General features: G+C 42.5%; 2 protein-coding genes across 2 annotated transcripts; one reads left to right on the top strand and one right to left on the bottom strand.

Moving 5' to 3' along the window:
* The first annotated feature begins 6,870 nt into the window (after positions 1-6,870).
* Positions 6,871-9,788, top strand: LOC131988813 (chymotrypsin A-like). The gene is made up of 7 exons (XM_059354079.1): positions 6,871-6,922; positions 7,899-8,002; positions 8,113-8,192; positions 8,586-8,664; positions 8,948-9,128; positions 9,360-9,493; positions 9,576-9,788. Exons 1-7 carry the CDS (start codon positions 6,871-6,873, stop codon positions 9,735-9,737), a joined length of 792 nt encoding a protein of 263 aa, XP_059210062.1. The 3' UTR covers positions 9,738-9,788.
* A 1,007-nt stretch (positions 9,789-10,795) lies between these two features.
* Positions 10,796-15,918, bottom strand: agrp (agouti related neuropeptide). The gene is made up of 3 exons (XM_059357696.1): positions 15,780-15,918; positions 12,096-12,193; positions 10,796-10,987 (listed from the first exon to the last, which is right to left on the bottom strand). The coding sequence occupies exons 1-3, from the start codon at positions 15,916-15,918 to the stop codon at positions 10,796-10,798; spliced, it is 429 nt and encodes a 142-aa protein (XP_059213679.1).
* Between the last annotated feature and the right edge of the window lie 1,522 nt (positions 15,919-17,440).

The raw sequence follows: 17,440 nt of genomic DNA, 5'->3' as shown, positions 1-17,440 counted from the left end.
ATCACAAGTCACGGATCGACTCGCTCTGCGATCCACTAGGATGATCGATTAGTGCTGCCTGCCCGCTGACAGTGATACTGAGTCAGAGCGCATCGATCAGTCAGCTGACGGAGGGCGTGGCCTTTATATATTGTTATTTATAGACGTCACGTGATTAATTATACACAAATACACGTGTACTGTGTACTAATACACGTCAGAGTAATCCAGTAGCCTACTGTGTACTAATACATATCAGAGTACTGCAGCACTGTGTACTAATACACATCAGAGTACTACAATACTGTGTACTAATCTGTACTAATACACATCAGAGTACTACAATACTGTGTACTAATCGGTACTAATACACTCAGAGTACTGCAGTACACACAAGTGCAATAGTACAAACAACAAAGTTCCCAATTGTCTCTCATTGTTAAATGTAGTAGGATTATAGAAGCATAACGTCCTGACATCATTGCTTGTTTAGAGCGGCAATAACAGATGGGACAAAACAGAACCTGGACCGACTGATGCATTGAGGGAAACTAACCCTAACCCTGAAGGAAGCAGCTAAACTCAGCATGCCAGGGGTTAACAGAGTCAGAAGCAGGAGATGAGACTGTCTTCATGTAGCATCCTGAATATTTGTTCCAGTTTGTTTTTGTTTTTAAGACTGAGATCCAAAGCAAAAGATAACATTCAAGGAAAGGACAGATTAATAAAAGCAGAATAAAACATTTTAATTAGAGTCCTGTCGACATTAAAACTCTGCAGCTTTCTTAAAAAGAACAGAAGCTGGTTCACCTTTTTGCATAAACCGTCAGCATTTGCATCAAATGTCAGTTCATCATCCAGGACAGTGGCCAAATATTTATATTGCTGCACTGCTGCCACTGGCTCCCCTTTAATCACACAGGGTGTGGGAGAGCAGGGCTTCCTCGAATCCATGACCATCTCTTTGGTCTTGGCCTGGTTTATCTGGAGGAAAGACTGGTCACACCAGTTTAAAAAAATCATTAAGTCCTGGGCCCTGAAGTGTGTTCCATCAATCAGGATTAAGGAAATGCCTGGCTTATTTTTGATAAGTCTCGCTAGTTTAGTGAGAGATGCGTTCCATCAAAGTGGTTTGTGTGAATCCCCGCTCAGTAACCATGGTACCACTGAACTAGCCTGCTCCGGGGCAGGCTAACTGACAAGTTAACTTTAGCTGTGTGTCAAATAATTCCAGATGAGCGGAAACAATGTAGCCCTGTGGCTATTATTTTCATTGATTCATATACAGATATTAAAATGTTTGTGTTGATAATACATAATAGTTCATGAAGTGTTAATATGTTAAAAATGTTGGATTATAAAATGTTAAAACAGTCATTTCATATACAGTTATAAGACAGAGATAAAAGAGTGGTGTTATTTTAAAAAAATCCTTCATAGGTAATGTCAGCACAAGGAGACCTCGATTGTTGTGGGGCAGTAAAGCATCTTTCTTTTTATTCTCCCATCTTTGTATGTCTGTAGAGCCAATCCTGTCCTCACCTTGTTCAGGTAGGAGGGACTTAGCGTCACCTACACGCTCAAAAATTGGCTGATCGGCCTGAGGTTTTCTCCTTGTCCGAGTGGGATGTGGGTTTGGCAAAAGGAGTGGAGCACTGTATTAGGCTGAAAGACCCGAGCCCCTTTCGAGAGAGAGTCAGGCGTCTTGCTCCCGCAGAAATCGATGATGTCCGCAAACATCTACAGGAGCTCCTTGCTGTAGGGATTATCAAAGAATCACGCAGCCCGTACGCTTCTCCCATAGTGATAGCTAGGAAGAAGAATGGTAAGATAAGAATGTGCGCATTGATTATCGCACCCTTAATCTGAAGACCATACCTGACCAATACACCCTTCCTCGGATCGATGATGCTTTGGCCAGCCTCACGGGAAGCCGTTGGTTTTCTGTGCTTGATCTTCGCTCTGGCTATTATCAAATTGCAATGTCTGAGGAGGACAAGGAAAAAACAGCGTTCATCTGCCCGCTTGGGTTTTACCAATTCGAGCGGATGCCCCAAGGCATCACCGGGGCCCCTGCCACGTTCCAGCGATTGATGGAAAAGGCAGTGGGAGATATGAACCTGCTTCAGTGTCTTGTTTACCTTGACGACCTCATCGTGTTTGGTCGCACCCTGGAAGAACACGAAGAACGTCTTCTGCGCGTACTTGACCGACTGGCAGAGGTCGGCTTAAAACTTTCACTGGACAAGTGCCAGTTTTGCCAGCCGGAAGTAAAGTACGTGGGACATATTGTGTCCGCAGCCGGCATTGCGACTGACCCCGACAAAATCAAGGCTGTAGCACAGTGGCAGCCACCCACCCACTTGAAGTCGCTGCAGTCATTTCTGGGGTTCTGTGGTTATTACCGCAAGTTCATCAAGAACTACTCAGCCATAGTTCGCCCCCTTACTGATTTAACAAAGGGATACCCTCCTGTAAGGAAGGGGAAGAAACCTGCCAAGTCCGATGTTCATGACTATTTTCGACCCTCTGAGCCCTTTGGCCAGCGCTGGACCCCAGCATGTACAGACGCTTTTCGCCAAATCATCCAATGCCTTACCAGTGCGCCAGTGCTGGCTTTTGCCGACGCAACAAAGCCTTACATCCTACACGTGGATGCCAGCATGGACGGGCTTGGTGCGGTCCTAAATCAAGAATACCCTGAAGGGTTGCGACCTGTGGCATTTGCTAGCCGTAAGCTATGCCTATCAGAGAAAAACTACCCGGTCCATCAACTTGAATTTCTGGCCTTGAAGTGGGCCGTGGTTAGGGTTGCCAACTCCCCGAAAAATAAATAAGGGACACTTCATTGGCAGGGCCGGCCGACCCGATTGCCTTCACCCATTCTGGCGTGGTGAAATTTTTTAGCCCCTTTTTTGTAAGTAAAATGATTTTTTAACAATTTGACTCGAACCTGAATTGAACTAGATGCATATTTTTGTGTGACATGAATACATGGAAAACAAATGATTATCCAGCAATTCACTTTAACACAAAATAACAATTAGGCCCTGTTTTTCAAAGATGTAGTGGAGTTTGCTGATAACAATTTGATTCACTTCTTTTGTTGGCTTTTAAAATGCAGCATGTATGCAATTGAATGGCCATTTTGGAAGATTATAGCATTCCATAATTCCAAATTGGTTCAGTAAAAAGGCATTAAATTCATGTCATGAACACATGGGGACCTGGTCTTCAAGAATGCACTGGAGTTTGCTGATAACAAATTGATGTATTTATTTTATTGGAGCAGCATGAATACAATTGAATGGCTATTTTGGAGTCATGCAGCTGACAAACGGGCCGTAAAGTGCAATGTAATTGCGCACTAAAATTTAAAGTGCGGATGGCGTGACCGCTGTACTGGAAGCATGTTGTTTCAGATCAGTCAGTCCACCATGGGCTACGGAAAAAGAGCGCCGGCACAACGTGCGGTGTGCTTTATAGATGTTATCACGCACTTTTTCCACCCAGGTGCTTCCTTTTACCCATTCTTCAGTATTTTTGCATCCTTTTCTGTTTTTTTCTCGGAGGGGTACTAGACACATTGCTGCTCGAAGGTGTAGCGCCCCGTAAAGCAGTGTCGGCGTCTGTGTCACTGTCACCTACGCATGCTGCTTTGTTGTCTTCTGCTATCTTCTCCTCGACCAATGGGATGAGCGTATTCTGTATCGTCATACTCGTGTGTGAATATGCTGTCAGTTCATTGGTCACAGAGCAGGACGGGGCCTGGGAACAAGTTTACCGTAAGTTTACATATAAAGCGCCCTGTTATTAAATTTTCATTGGCATTTACTGACTATTTTTTGACTGTCACAATAATACGGGACAAAGTGCGTCCCTTTTCACCTCAATACGGGACGGGTGCTTTTGTTTCTAAATACGGGACGATTCCGTTTTTCAAGGGACGGTTGGCAACCCTAGCCGTGGTGGATAAGTTCCACGATTACCTCTATGGTGCCAGATTCACGGTGAGAACCGACAACAACCCACTCACCTATGTTCTCACCACGGCGAAGTTGAGTGCTACTGGCCATAGGTGGTTGGCTAACTTAACTACCTACAACTTTGACATTAAGTATAAGCCTGGCAGAGAAAATGTGGATGCCGACTGGTTGTCCCGGAACGCCATGGAAGAGGACGACGGATGGAGACACATCCCTCAATCCGGTGTTAAGGCTCTCTGTCGCCCATTTAGTGTCTCTCAATCATCTAAACTACCCAACCGTCTCATAGACCAATTGGGAGTTCCACCTACTGTCATCCCCCCTGCTTATGCTTTATCCACTCAGCTTGGGGTGAGTTCTTTGGAACAGCTAAGCAACGAGGAGCTGCGCAAAGCCCAAGCGAGGGATCCTGACATTGGTGTCGCCAAACAAGCTGTACAAAGTGGAGTCTGGCCCCCGACCTCCCAAAGCCACATAGATGTTGCTTTGCTGCAAAGAGAAAGCAGCAGGCTTCTGATAAAGTCAGGCCTGTTGTACAGGAAAACCACCAGACCGGTGGGCGGCCAGATTTTCCAATTGGTTCTCCCCCGTGAACACCGTCTTAAAGTGCTTAAGTCCGTTCATGATGATTCTGGCCATCTGGGAGTTGACCGTATCACTGACCTGGTCAGTGATATCCCAGAAGACAGTTCCTCCACATTTCTGTGGCACTTTTGTCATGACCGTGGGGAAAGTTCAGACTTAGTTTTTTCTTTTATGTTACAGTCTGTTTTAGACCTTTTTTCTCACAATGTGACAAGGCATGAATTTACAAACCTATTCCAGTCAATCTGTTGTTTAATTCATGCAACTTGCTAAACATGTATAATTTTAGAAAAGTGTGTAAAAGTTTTTAGTAGTCCTTTATTCATTCATTTTGTTCTAGCTGTTATGACAAAAAAACACATTAAATGCAGTTTAAACCAGGACCTTCTGCTGTGGTGAAATGTATACTGACATTATCTAGTTACTTTATTTCCAATTTAGTTATTACATTTTTAGCTTTTTGTCTCCATATTGAGTTTGCTTGCAGATTGCACGGACATCCTGTAAAAGAAATCGTGTCAAAGAGTAGGCTTAGCTGCTTATTTTGTAGTTGCCAGTTATTATTTAATTTTTCAGTTTCATCATCGCTTGCTGCTGTAGTTGTTCCAGCTGTGTCCTGCAGCAAGTTGCATGGTTATACACAATCTGAAGAATGAAGATACAGCCCAAACATTATAAAGTTTTCACTTGTCCAAGTCCTTTTTTGGCTGTTCAGATTCCTACTGTTGAGATGTAACAGAATAATTAATATAGGACAGGGTTACTTCACCAAGGATTGAAAAATGTAGGAAAAGATGCCACTGAGTTGCCTGGCACACCTCTTTAACAGTTTCCCCCCCAGGCCATCAGGACCAGGGCTCTTTCTCTCCTAAATGTGACCAAGAGCTTTGCACACCATCGCCTGATCAATTATAGTGTTGCAGCTTGTAGGCCCATTTCTAAAATTTGATAGTTCTTTTTTTTAAATCAAATCTGGAATAAAATATATTTAACCCCTCAGCTAATTAAGCCTCAAACATATTCAGGAGGGACACTCCTTTATTTCTATTCTGCATCCCCACCATAGACTTAATTCCTCTCCAAGCCGCCCTAGAACACCCAGAATCCAGCTCACTTTCTACTTTCATTTTATTATTATTTTTGGCTATCTTAATCTCCTTCTTAACCAAATGATGTGCCTCCTTCCTGTCAAAATAATCACCTTTATAATATGACAGTTTCTTCTGATTGATAGCATATTTGAGTGCTTTATTAATCCACGGTTTACTATTGGGGAAGAAAGTTCATGCTTTTTGTGTAATCACCATATTTTCACAGAAAGAGATGTAACTGGATACAGTGTCTGTAAGATCATCCAAGTCTGAACAAGAGTTTTTAAACAAGTCCCAGTCTGTACATTCAAAACACTGTTGAAGTTCAAATGTGGAGTCATCAGTCCAAACAGGAACACCTTGACATTTAATTTTTCCTCTTTTTAAGGCTGACTGATAGGTGGGGACTAAATGGATAGTACAGTGGTCAGATAAACCCAGAGGAGCCATTGCTTGGAATTTATAAGCTCCCTAATGGAGCAATAGCACTGATCCAGTCCTCTACCTTGTCTGGTAGGACAGGAGATGTACTGGGAGAAGTGATTCAGAGACTTGGACATCGAACAGTGATTACAATCGCCCATTACAACATTGGGAGCATCAGGACAGATAGACTAAAGGCGCTGCACGGTTGTGTTGTCCACATTTGCCTTAGGGTGAATTTAAGCAACTGTAACAAACAGTTGTGGAAATTCACGTGGCAAATAGAACGGCCGAAGAGACACAGATAAAAGCTCATTATCAGGAGTACACACAGTTTCGCTCACGACCACAGTCCTGCACCATCGGGTGTTCACATACAGGCCACGCCCCCACCCTGAGATTAGCCTGTCAGCTGTCTGTCACGATCCACGGCCAGGGGTGCCCAAAACCATCGATTTCAAAATCAGCATCAGGATCATAGTCTTTAAGCCAGGTTATTCATCAGAAAGAAAATGATTAATAACTTATGATAACATTATTAACAGACTGAAAACAGATGAAACAGAATTAGAACACGTTGATTCAAGTTCAGCTGGAAAACTCTCCGTCCTCTGCAGCTGTCCAAACTCCCACCTGATAACATGTCCCCTCCTGTCCCTCCTGTCCCTCCCCTCCCATCCGTCCCTCCTGTCCCCTCCCTCCTGTCCGTCCCGTCCCTTCCATCCCTCCCCTCCCGTCCCAGCCAATCCCGTGTCTCTTGGTCTAATAAAAGCTGGTGTGTCTCTCAGAGTCTCCATGATCGAGCCATGGCCTTCCTGTGGATCCTCTCGTGCCTCGCCTTCGCCGGCGCTGCCTACGGTAAGATGCAACATGTCCCCTGAGAGTGAAGCATGCTGGGTAAAGTATGGCTGCAGTCACATGACTGGATGGGAGCAGCCGTTAGATCTGCTGTAAACTGTTGGCATGGAGACGGACGTGTCCAACAAAGTCTTTTTTTTTTTAAACTTTATTTAAGTATTCAATTTACAAATTATATCAAACATTAACACATAACACAATTCATAAGAGCTCTTTCACAGATACAAAAACAAAAAGTCAATAAATAAAATAAATGAATTTACAGAATAGATTCCCAAAGTCTCAGATAAGATAGAACATAAATAATAAACAACAAAATAAATAAATAAATACTAATAGCTAATACAATATCATTTTGTCATAAAATGCCAGAGAGTACATCAAATATCTTTTCATAGTAATCTAAAAATTGTGTATTCTTTTTATTTTTAACCAGGGCTAAGGATTTATAAAGTGAATTAAATTCAACCAAAAAATGAGGAAAGGTTGGCTTGGAGGCTGAACATTTTTGCTTATGCATAAAATATTTTCCCAGTAAAATGAAAAAAAAATCACTAAATACTGAAGACACTTGTGCTTCTTATTTTCATAATAACATATAACATCTTTTAGGGAAAAACAGTATGACATGATAACATGGGTGAAGACATGAGAACACAAGTCCGACCAATTTCATTGTGACATTACATTAAAAAAACAGATAGTTCAACGTTTCATCAGCATGCCCACAAAACACACAAGAGCTGAATTTTGAAATGAAAGAGTTAACAGGATATATTTTGTGAAGAATTTTGAAATGAGTTTCTTTTACTTTGTTATGAATACAGTATTTGTGAGGTAAAAGCCATGCTTTTTCCCAGTCTATGTCCTCAAAATGAGAGCGCCAATACATTTTTCTTATATGTTTATTGTTACTGTTGCTTCAAAGTCGCTGCAGTGAAACTTGTTATTAATGATGTCATGATGATGTCACCAGGCTGCGGCTCTCCCGCCATCCCTCCCGTCATCACCGGTTACTCTCGTATCGTCAATGGGGAGGAGGCGGTGCCTCACTCCTGGCCCTGGCAGGTGTCCCTGCAGGTACAAACAAACAAACACACACACACACACACACACACACACACACACACACAAACACGGTGTGTTGGTGAACATGTGGTCTCACTCTTGTTGTTGTTGTTGTTGTCCAGGACTACACCGGCTTCCACTTCTGTGGCGGCTCTCTGGTCAATGAGAACTGGGTGGTGACGGCGGCTCACTGTAACGTCAGGTGACCAGACTTTTCAATTCAATTCAATAAAGCTTTATTTGTACAAATGTTAAAAAACAATATTGCCAAAGCACAAGTACAATTTTTTTTACACAATATCTGTACGATATAAGAATCAATAAGGCAAAATCGATGCATTGCATAAAATATATGTGTGAGACAAATCAATGACAGATATACAATTCATTAAGTCAATAAAGAGACAACAACAATATATGAATGTGTCAGCTGTAATATAGTGTCGTAGGGGAGTGAATGTGTTCGATGTGTTGTGCTGGTTTTCCCTCAGGCTGTGACAGGCGCTCACATGTCTTTCTATCTTGACGTTCTCTCTCATGTTCCAGTTGTTCTTCTCTCTGAATGTCGCCTCACATTGTGACCTTTTCTCCGCAGGACATCCCACCGCGTGATCCTCGGAGAACACGACCGCTCCTCCAACGCCGAGGACATCCAGGTCATGAAGGTCGGCAAGGTGAGTGAACGCCGCCGAGATGCTGAAGGACGTTTTGACACGTCAGCATCAGGTCGTCTTTAGAGACTTGAGACTAGAACTGAGAGCAGAATGTTTGTTCTGAGTCATGAACCAGCTGAAGAGTCTCAGTCTGCAGTGAGACAGAGAGAACTGGACGCTGGCGCCCCCTGCTGAAGCTCTGACTCACTGCAGGCTGAAGGCACTTCCTGTTTGCTGGCTCAGACCGGGGGACGGCACTGTCTTCATTGCGCTCGCCGTTAAAAACTGTGTGGTTTCCCGTCAGGTGTTCAAGCACCCCCGCTACAACGGCTACACCATCAACAACGACATCCTGCTCATCAAGCTCGCCAGCCCCGCCAACATGAACATGCGCGTGTCCCCAGTGTGTGTGGCTGAGACCGGAGACAACTTCCCCGGAGGCATGAAGTGTGTGACCAGCGGCTGGGGCCTGACCCGCCACAACGGTGAGAGCCAATCACAGCGGAGCAGGGGCGGGGCCTGTAGAGTCTGTTGGTGGTGTGAACCATCAGAACTTCAATTTGTCTTAAGATGTTTGTCAGGACGTCTTTGTGTCTTCAGATCAGTTTCAGAGTGTCGATACAGAACCAACACTAGCTGCAGACTCACCTGAGTCCAGGTGAGCCGGGACATGGTGCTGCTTCTCATGTGTCTGTGTGTGTGTGTGTGTGTTGCAGCTCCCGACACCCCCGCCCTGCTGCAGCAGGCCGCCCTCCCCCTGCTGACCAATCAGCAGTGCCGTCAGTACTGGGGCAACAAGATCAGCGACCTGATGATCTGCGCCGGAGCATCTGGAGCGTCCTCCTGCATGGTGGGCAGAGTCAGACACTGTGACTGTCCGTCCTCACTTGGTGTTGTTGAGATGACTCGTTTATTGTTTGTTGTTGTTTCAGGGCGACTCTGGCGGTCCTCTGGTCTGTCAGAAGGCCGGCGCCTGGACTCTGGTTGGTATCGTGTCCTGGGGCAGCGGAACCTGCACTCCCACCATGCCCGGTGTGTACGCCCGCGTCACCGAGCTCCGCGCCTGGATGGATCAGACCATCGCCGCCAACTAAGCGTGTCAGACTGGACGCCATTAAGTTTCAACGTGATCAACAATAAAACACAAAAAGTCTCAAACAACAGCTGTCAATGTCGTTTTTACCAGTGAGCTGTGATCACAAATATAATGATAACAACAAAAAAATAGCTGATAAGAGTTTAATTTAAGAGCTGATATCTAGACATTTCAATGGTTTTCTTGATAATGATTTTGGTTATTATCATTATATTTTTCCAAACAAATGTACCTTTAGTTGTACCAGGCATTCAAATAACAAGACATTGAAGAACACAAGGGTGATCTAATATTTTTTTTCCAAGACTGTATATATATATATATAAATAATAAACATGATAATTATATAAAGAGTCACTTATTAGAACACATTTTCACTATAATTATCAGGTCTTTGGGTTTTTATTGTGGATCCTTCTTTCCTTAATGTATAAATCTGTACTCTTGTTTCTTTACTCAACTGCTTTAATTTTATTTCTGTGGTAGTTTGTCAGAGATATGAACACAGTTGAGATTTATTGGGATTTTAGTATCCAAACTCTCAAAAGCCAAAGAGCTAAAGTGAAGAATGCAAGCTGTGATTTGTTTTCTACTTTTGCACTGAAGTTGTGACTGTTCCAAATCTTCTCAACCCTAAAACTAAGCCCTTCTTTTATTTTGGGAAATTTTTTTCAGCAATGGTCTGCTAACATCAATGTATAAATAAAGGTAAATTGAGGAAAATGGTTAAATTCAATAAAGGTAAAGTCTGATCATCCAGTAAACACATCCAAACCCAAAGAATCCATACTGGTTTTTAAGAAAACCATTGTGAACAGAACATTTAAGTTGCTTCCAAACTTTTGGCCTGTAGTGTACATATAAAGAGAGAGATGTTCTTCTTGCTGCAAAGCATCAAAAGTAATTTGACATAAAGTTATAAATGTTTTTCTCAGCAGTTTATTACACAAAGAACACATTTTATCAGAAACACTATACTGTCAGTGAGGGGTCAACGTGGGGTTGAGGGGGTCAGGTACGGCGGGGTGGGATGGGGGGGGTGGGGGGGGGGGGGGGTCAGGTGCGGCGGGGGGGGCAGGTGTGGCCGACCCGGCGGCAGTAGCAGATGGCGTTGAAGAAGCGGCAGTAGCAGGTGTCACAGGGGTCGCAGCAGGGCAGTGGGTAGCCCAAGCAGGACTGCTGATGGGGGATGCAGCGCCGTGGGGACCGCATGGCCCGCCCCTGCAGCTGCAGCGCCGCCGACGAGTCCTGAACCAGGAGAAGGAGAACAGTAGTGAGAAACTGGAGTACTGTGGCTGCACCTCATGTTGTCTTTTCTCTGTTTAACAAACACCTGCACATGAATAACAACCTGCATTGTGTATTTATACTGTGAACTGTGTCCTGCTCAGGGGCACAGGAATGCCTTTATATTATTTATTTATTGTTATTTTCTTCTGTATATTACAATGGTGTATTAGGGCCAAGTTTAAAAGAAAAAAAAATACGGACCCGGAAACAAATTAAATGTGGTGAAGTAGTACCATCACCTCATGTTATGCGTTTTTACCTGTGCCATGGTGGCTGGGCCCCTCTCCCCTGGGTCTATATTTGTTTTATTTTTTTCCATACATGGCCCTAATATGCCTTCGTAGTAGATGATCTGTGTGATAAATTCATGATCTAATATCCCAGAACATGATTGTGTCCGCTGAACACCGGCCAATATTTTATTAGGTTGGATGATTAGGTAAAATGTAAATTATGTCACTCAGATCAAAGTGTTTCTTGCTGACGGACAGACTCTCATACGCTCTACTGTTTGTTTTTTTTACTTTAATAATATCCATAATAAATCTGAATGGTGGAAATAACAGATCACAAAAGGTAAAAAAGCTTCTAGAGTGATCTGTCTTTTAATTAATTATAAATGTAGAAATATGTTTGTGGTCTTTTTGTTGTTCAGAGCCCCAATAAAACAGATTTTAACTACATGGGGAATCATATAAATAAAATATAAAACTTGTGGTGACACACTTGCGTTTAATCTGTGATCTGTCTCCACTCTGGTTTGAAACTACAGTGATGTTGCTATGTGTAAGATCAGTCCGATCAGCTGCAGCGTCTAATCAATAAGTCAGGGGGCGGGGCCACCGCTAAAAGACTTCCACATAGGATGCTCTCATGTATCCTTGCTTGTGGCTCCTCCGATATGCCTCCTCTATCCTCTATCCTCCGAGCACAAACAAGAGCTTTGGGATGGTCGTAAAGATGGCGCACGTGAAAGAACTTCGGTTCAAGCGAGGATAGAGGATAGAGGAGACATAAAATAAGGGATATGGGATGCACCCCTTGTCATTAAAAAAGCCATGCCCACCTCGTCGTAGGCGCCCGCATCCATCAGGAAGTGATCCTCCACAGAGTCCACGGGCAGGAGGCCGTGGTCAGCCATGGGGTCGGGGGCGTGGCCTCTCTCTGCAGGAAGCAGAAACACTGACAACATTGATTGATCACGATACTGGAGTTGCCATACGAGATGACTGTGATACAATATACTGAGATTTAGCTGTTTAACTGCATTTAGATTAAATTCAGTCAAGAATTGTTTTGTCCAATCATAGAAAATTCTCAGTCTATTCATCTCACTTCAGTCTTTTTATTTCTCCACAATGAGAGTCAAACCCACAGACTGACCAACAAAGTATTCAGTCAAACTGAACTGAACTGATATCAAATATGTATGGACGACAACAACTGCAGCATTTTATCAAACTTTTACAAACAACAAGCTTCACTGATTAAGATGTTTCTGAATCAAACAGAAAAAAAGACTGCAGCGTTATTCCCACAACTTCCAACACGATATCGTGACACATGGACCCTGTAGATTCCTGACATCTTATAGTCTATTATGATACCAGGATCTCCAGGGGCCTCATGTATCAACGGTGCATAGGCACAAAAACATTGCGTACGCTGTTTTTCACGCACACGCCACATGTATGAAAAGTGAACTTGCCGTGAGAATGTGCAGTGGCACCGCAAACTTTTGTTTGGCGGAAACGACTGTCTTTTCTGCTCTATTTAAAACGTGTTTCATATATAAACTCAAACAACACACAACTGGCTTTGTGTTTACAGTTTATAGCTCTCGGACAATGGAGGAAAAATGCCATTCTCCACCCTCAATAACCCGTTCTAAATATGAGGGGATAGACGATTTTTTTCATCCATTATTATTATATTTTATATTTCACCTGCGTACTGCTGCTTACTTCTGCAATAATAGTATGTTAAAGTCTGTATGTTTTTTAATATTGTATATTTTCTATAATTATATATTTTCTTAAGTCTAGCCTATATATTTAGCTATTTCCACTATTTTTATATACATATATAGGCCTACCGAATTTTCCTCTGAGGATCAATAAAGTATTTCTGATTCTGATTTAACATGGAGCGGACACATTTTTCACAGTTTACCTGCCTTAATTACTGTGTCAAAGTCCTGATCACCGACTGTTTCTCCTTTGGTTTAACATGGAGATGTTAACGCTGCAGGTGCACAGCGATCCATGACGCACAGATCCCTCTCCCCGGAGAAAAAACATTTGTGTCCTTTCAGAATAAGTCAGGTGTGGTGCATATTTGATCCTGTATGTGATGTTTAATTGGGACAACAAGTTAAGAGTGAATTATAAACTGATGCGTAAAAATGATTATAGCACGCATTACACACTGGCTGCTCTAACGGCTCAGATTAAAGTCAATAACGGTGACGTTTAGAAGGAGCGTGTGTTGAGGGACCCTTCTGCCATGGTGCAGCTCTCTAATCCGGCTGCGTTAACAGCCACAGTGACACCTTGTTGCTGATCCCAGATCTGAGGCACCAAAAAGCACATTTTCCTGCCTCCACCTGGAGATCACCACGTCCACCGCAGTGGCAGTAAGTAGACTTGCCATTGTTTTGTCGATAATCAGCGGGCATGCCGGCGATTTATAGTCATTTGCATGTCATCTGCGTATTCATTTGTGGGAGGAGCCGGGGCGTGGCTGGTGGCTCGTGCATGTGCGCTCAGTTCCAGCTGATCGGGATGTATCAAGGAAAGGTGCTCTGAACCTGGCGTGAGCACAGTTTGATACATGTGGAGGAGAGTTTGCATACGTACTTTTCTAGTTTTGGGAGTATGCCATCTTTCAGTATGAAAGCTATGCACTGTTTGATACATGAAGCCCCTGGAGATGACTAAAAGTGAGCCGCTACGATCTCTGTAGAATACTGACAGCTGTCAAAATGCTAACTATGGATACTAGCTCCATGATTGGATATAATATATACAAATATATATAATACGGTGATTCTCTGCTGAATTGTCTAGTTAATTCAGTCAAAGTGTGACATTTGTTTGCAGATGAAACATTTCTTTACTTTTAACAGGCTGTCTGGTTGTTGTTGTTGTTGTTGTTGTTGTTGTTGTTGTTGTTGTTGTTGAGGTGTAAAGCTGCAGAGTGACATCGCTTCTGCCTGCTGAGCTCTGTTTAACCCTTTATTCCTCCTCACATTAACCCTCTCCTGACCTTCATTAAATCACCAGACATTAAATGTTATATTTTTTCTTTTTTCCCCCCATAAATTTCTTAAACAACTTCAGACATGATCATAACTATCAAACATTCAATCATGTTCAGAATTTTAACTCTCTACACAGCAAAAACTGGAATGTTGAAATTTCAGGGTTAAACATGTCAGAGTTGATTTCCACTCTCAAAGTGTCATTTTAACACATTCTGATTCAAATGGTGTTCAGTGTTGGAGTTATTTAACAGAGTTATTCAAGCCCAAGCAAATTAACTCTGTAGAGATGTAAAAAGCATCTTGACAGAGTTAACTTGCTTGATAGGCCCCTGGGCTTCAGTCCAGGTAAACCCATGTGTTAGGCCCCTGGGTTTTCAGCCGGGTGAACCTGTGTATCAATTAATTGTCTGCTGCGTGGCGTGGTCGTAGTAGCTGCTGGTTTCAGGAGTGGATGTGGAAACTCCTTAACCAAGAAATACTTGTCACAACCTGAGTAAAAGGCAAGGCAGTCTTTAAGTGGCATTGTGATCAACATGCTAACATGTTTTATGTGTAGGAAAGTTTATCCCAGCAGTCAGGAGTTGATTTCACATTTAAGAGGTGAACATAGTTGTTATCCTGGACCTAAGTTTAAGCTGTTTTGTTGTCAGCCGAGCTGCAGACTTCAGTTTGAAACTTATGCCGGCTTTAGAAAGCACCTCAATATTGTTCACAGCAATGTTGAACAAATTGCTCAAACTTCAGTTGCCATTTGGCATTCAAAGCTCATACGGGATCCTTAAAATGCTGTTTTTGAAAATGTATTTTTCTTGGAATTAATTATTCTGTCATTTTAATTGTTGTATTAGTTATTATTTTTTAAACTATGTAGTGTTAATTTAACCCAGTTTAGTGAGTTAAAAAGTAACTCTGATATAGTGTTAATGTAAATCGCTCAGTGTTAATTTAACCCAGTTTAGTGAGTTAAAAAGTAACTCTTAGCACAGTGTTAAATAATTAACTATTTTGAAAATGTTGATTTAACTCTGTAGAGTGTGGAGCTATATAAACCCTCAAAAAGTGTTAAAATTGACTCTATGGGAGTTGATTCAACACTCCAGTTTTTGCTGTGTACATGCCAGATTATATATTTGAATTATTCCATAATTTCTTAAAAAAACAACAACATGAAAAGTGATTTTTTCCCCCCATCTAATAATCGTCTGAGGCTGCAGCTAGACACCTCAGGGACAAAAACCCTCATTGACTTCTATTCAAATCACATTTTAATGTGTAACTGAGAATATGGTCATTCGCTCTGACTGTGATCTTGTTTCTGTGTTTCTTTCTAGTTAAGTCGTGAGTTAGACTTTAAACACTGTTTTTAGTATCTCAGTTCCTCTGTGAGTTTCACTGAACACATGATAATGTGTGTTTCTGTCAGAGAGAAACAGGTGAGAGGTGCCAGGTGACAGGTGTGGTGCAGCTCTGTGATTGGACACTGACCTCGGTCAGACAGATAGGAGGCGTCGACACGTCGCCCATCGGCCGGCCCGTCGTCCAGCTGAAGGTTCCCATGAACCAGAGAAGAAGAGAGACGCAGCAGTGTGAAGGAGCAGCAGCAGAGCAGCACGGAGCCAAACATCCCAGGGTCAGCGTCAGGGCTCAGAACAGAAGAACAGACGCCTGCACTACAACTCCCACAATCCTGCTCCTGCAAACACAGACAGCCTCTGATTGGTCCAAAGACTAAAATAACCTGAACAGCTGCTGACCACCGAGAAGACATGTATCATTACTATAATAATGACAATAACAATAATAATAACAACTAGAAAATTTCCTCTGAAAGGGCCACGGGGCTACTGCCGGTGTGTGTACACTATGATGAGATTCTTCAGAGATTTCAAACTATGCCCTTTTTGTGTGTGTGTGTGTGTGTGTGTGTGTGTGTGTGTGTGTGTGTCACATCACTATGGGGAGGAAGGGGAAGGGGACAAAACAGAGGAAGAGGAAGAAGAGGCCAAGTACATAGGCAGATCCCTGATGAAATCAGGGCTACAATTTTGCAGCCATCTCAGAAAACGGCATCCTCACCCATATTCCCCGTCATACAACACACAACATCTGTTGATTTTTTTAGACACTCTTTACAGGGACATTATCCCTGAGAATGAGAGGGGTCTAACTGGAGACCATTTCAACAAGTATGTTGTTGTTTGGGATAATGTGCGTTTTCACCACTCAAATGTCGTCAGACAGTGGTTTGCAGCACATGACAGGATGCTGGTGGAATATCTCCCTCCCTACTCGCCATTTTTGAATCCAATAAAGGAGATTTTCTCTTCCTGGAGGTGGAGGGTGTATGACCAGCGTCCACATATCTGGCCCTCTTTGCAATTCTATTTTGTTCACAGCATTGTGCAAAAGGAAAAAAACAGACCCTTATTTACAACAACCATAAAGTCCCTTTGGGTAGAGCTGTACACAACTGTAAACAATATTGTAGTACATAATGGAACTGAACATACAACATATATAGTACTGTAAATCATTCATGCACATCATGATATTCCTCTCTGTCTGGCCACATAGTTTCATCTACATCACAGCCAATATCATCTCTGGCAATGCAGCGAGGAAAGTATCTCCTCCAGTGGCAAATCCGCCCTCTGCAGGACTGTCATCCCCTTTTTCCCCGCACCCTCACCCCTCTTCGCTTGGTTCATATATGTTGTAAAGTGTTTATGGTTTATGGATTCAGCTCTGAGTGATTGTAGAGAAGTGACTTATCATTGGTTCAACTAATGCTGCACACAGCCTTCTCATCAGTGAAAGCTAAGCTTCACCTGAGTGAAATTGTAAATTATAAATTTTGCTTGACAGATTTTGACAACTAGTTCAACATTTTGAAATGAATGAATGAATGAATGAATGAAATGAGGACTATTAGTTTTATATGGAATGACTATTCAGCATCCACAAGTATAGTTAATTTTGACTGACATGATAAAGTTATAGAACAGCAGAGAGTTGTATGAAAGCACTTGATGACTGTCCAAAAGCATTTGTAATGTGTTGTAAGGAATGAGAAACTGCTACTATAACATATAAACACATGTATTTACATATATATTTTATAAAGTCTCCAGAAAGAATCTGCAGTT

Source organism: Centropristis striata, chromosome 2 (assembly GCF_030273125.1).
Source record: "Centropristis striata isolate RG_2023a ecotype Rhode Island chromosome 2, C.striata_1.0, whole genome shotgun sequence".
In the NCBI taxonomy this organism is placed as follows: Eukaryota; Metazoa; Chordata; class Actinopteri; order Perciformes; family Serranidae; genus Centropristis; species Centropristis striata.
This window is presented reverse-complemented; position numbering and strand designations above follow the sequence as displayed.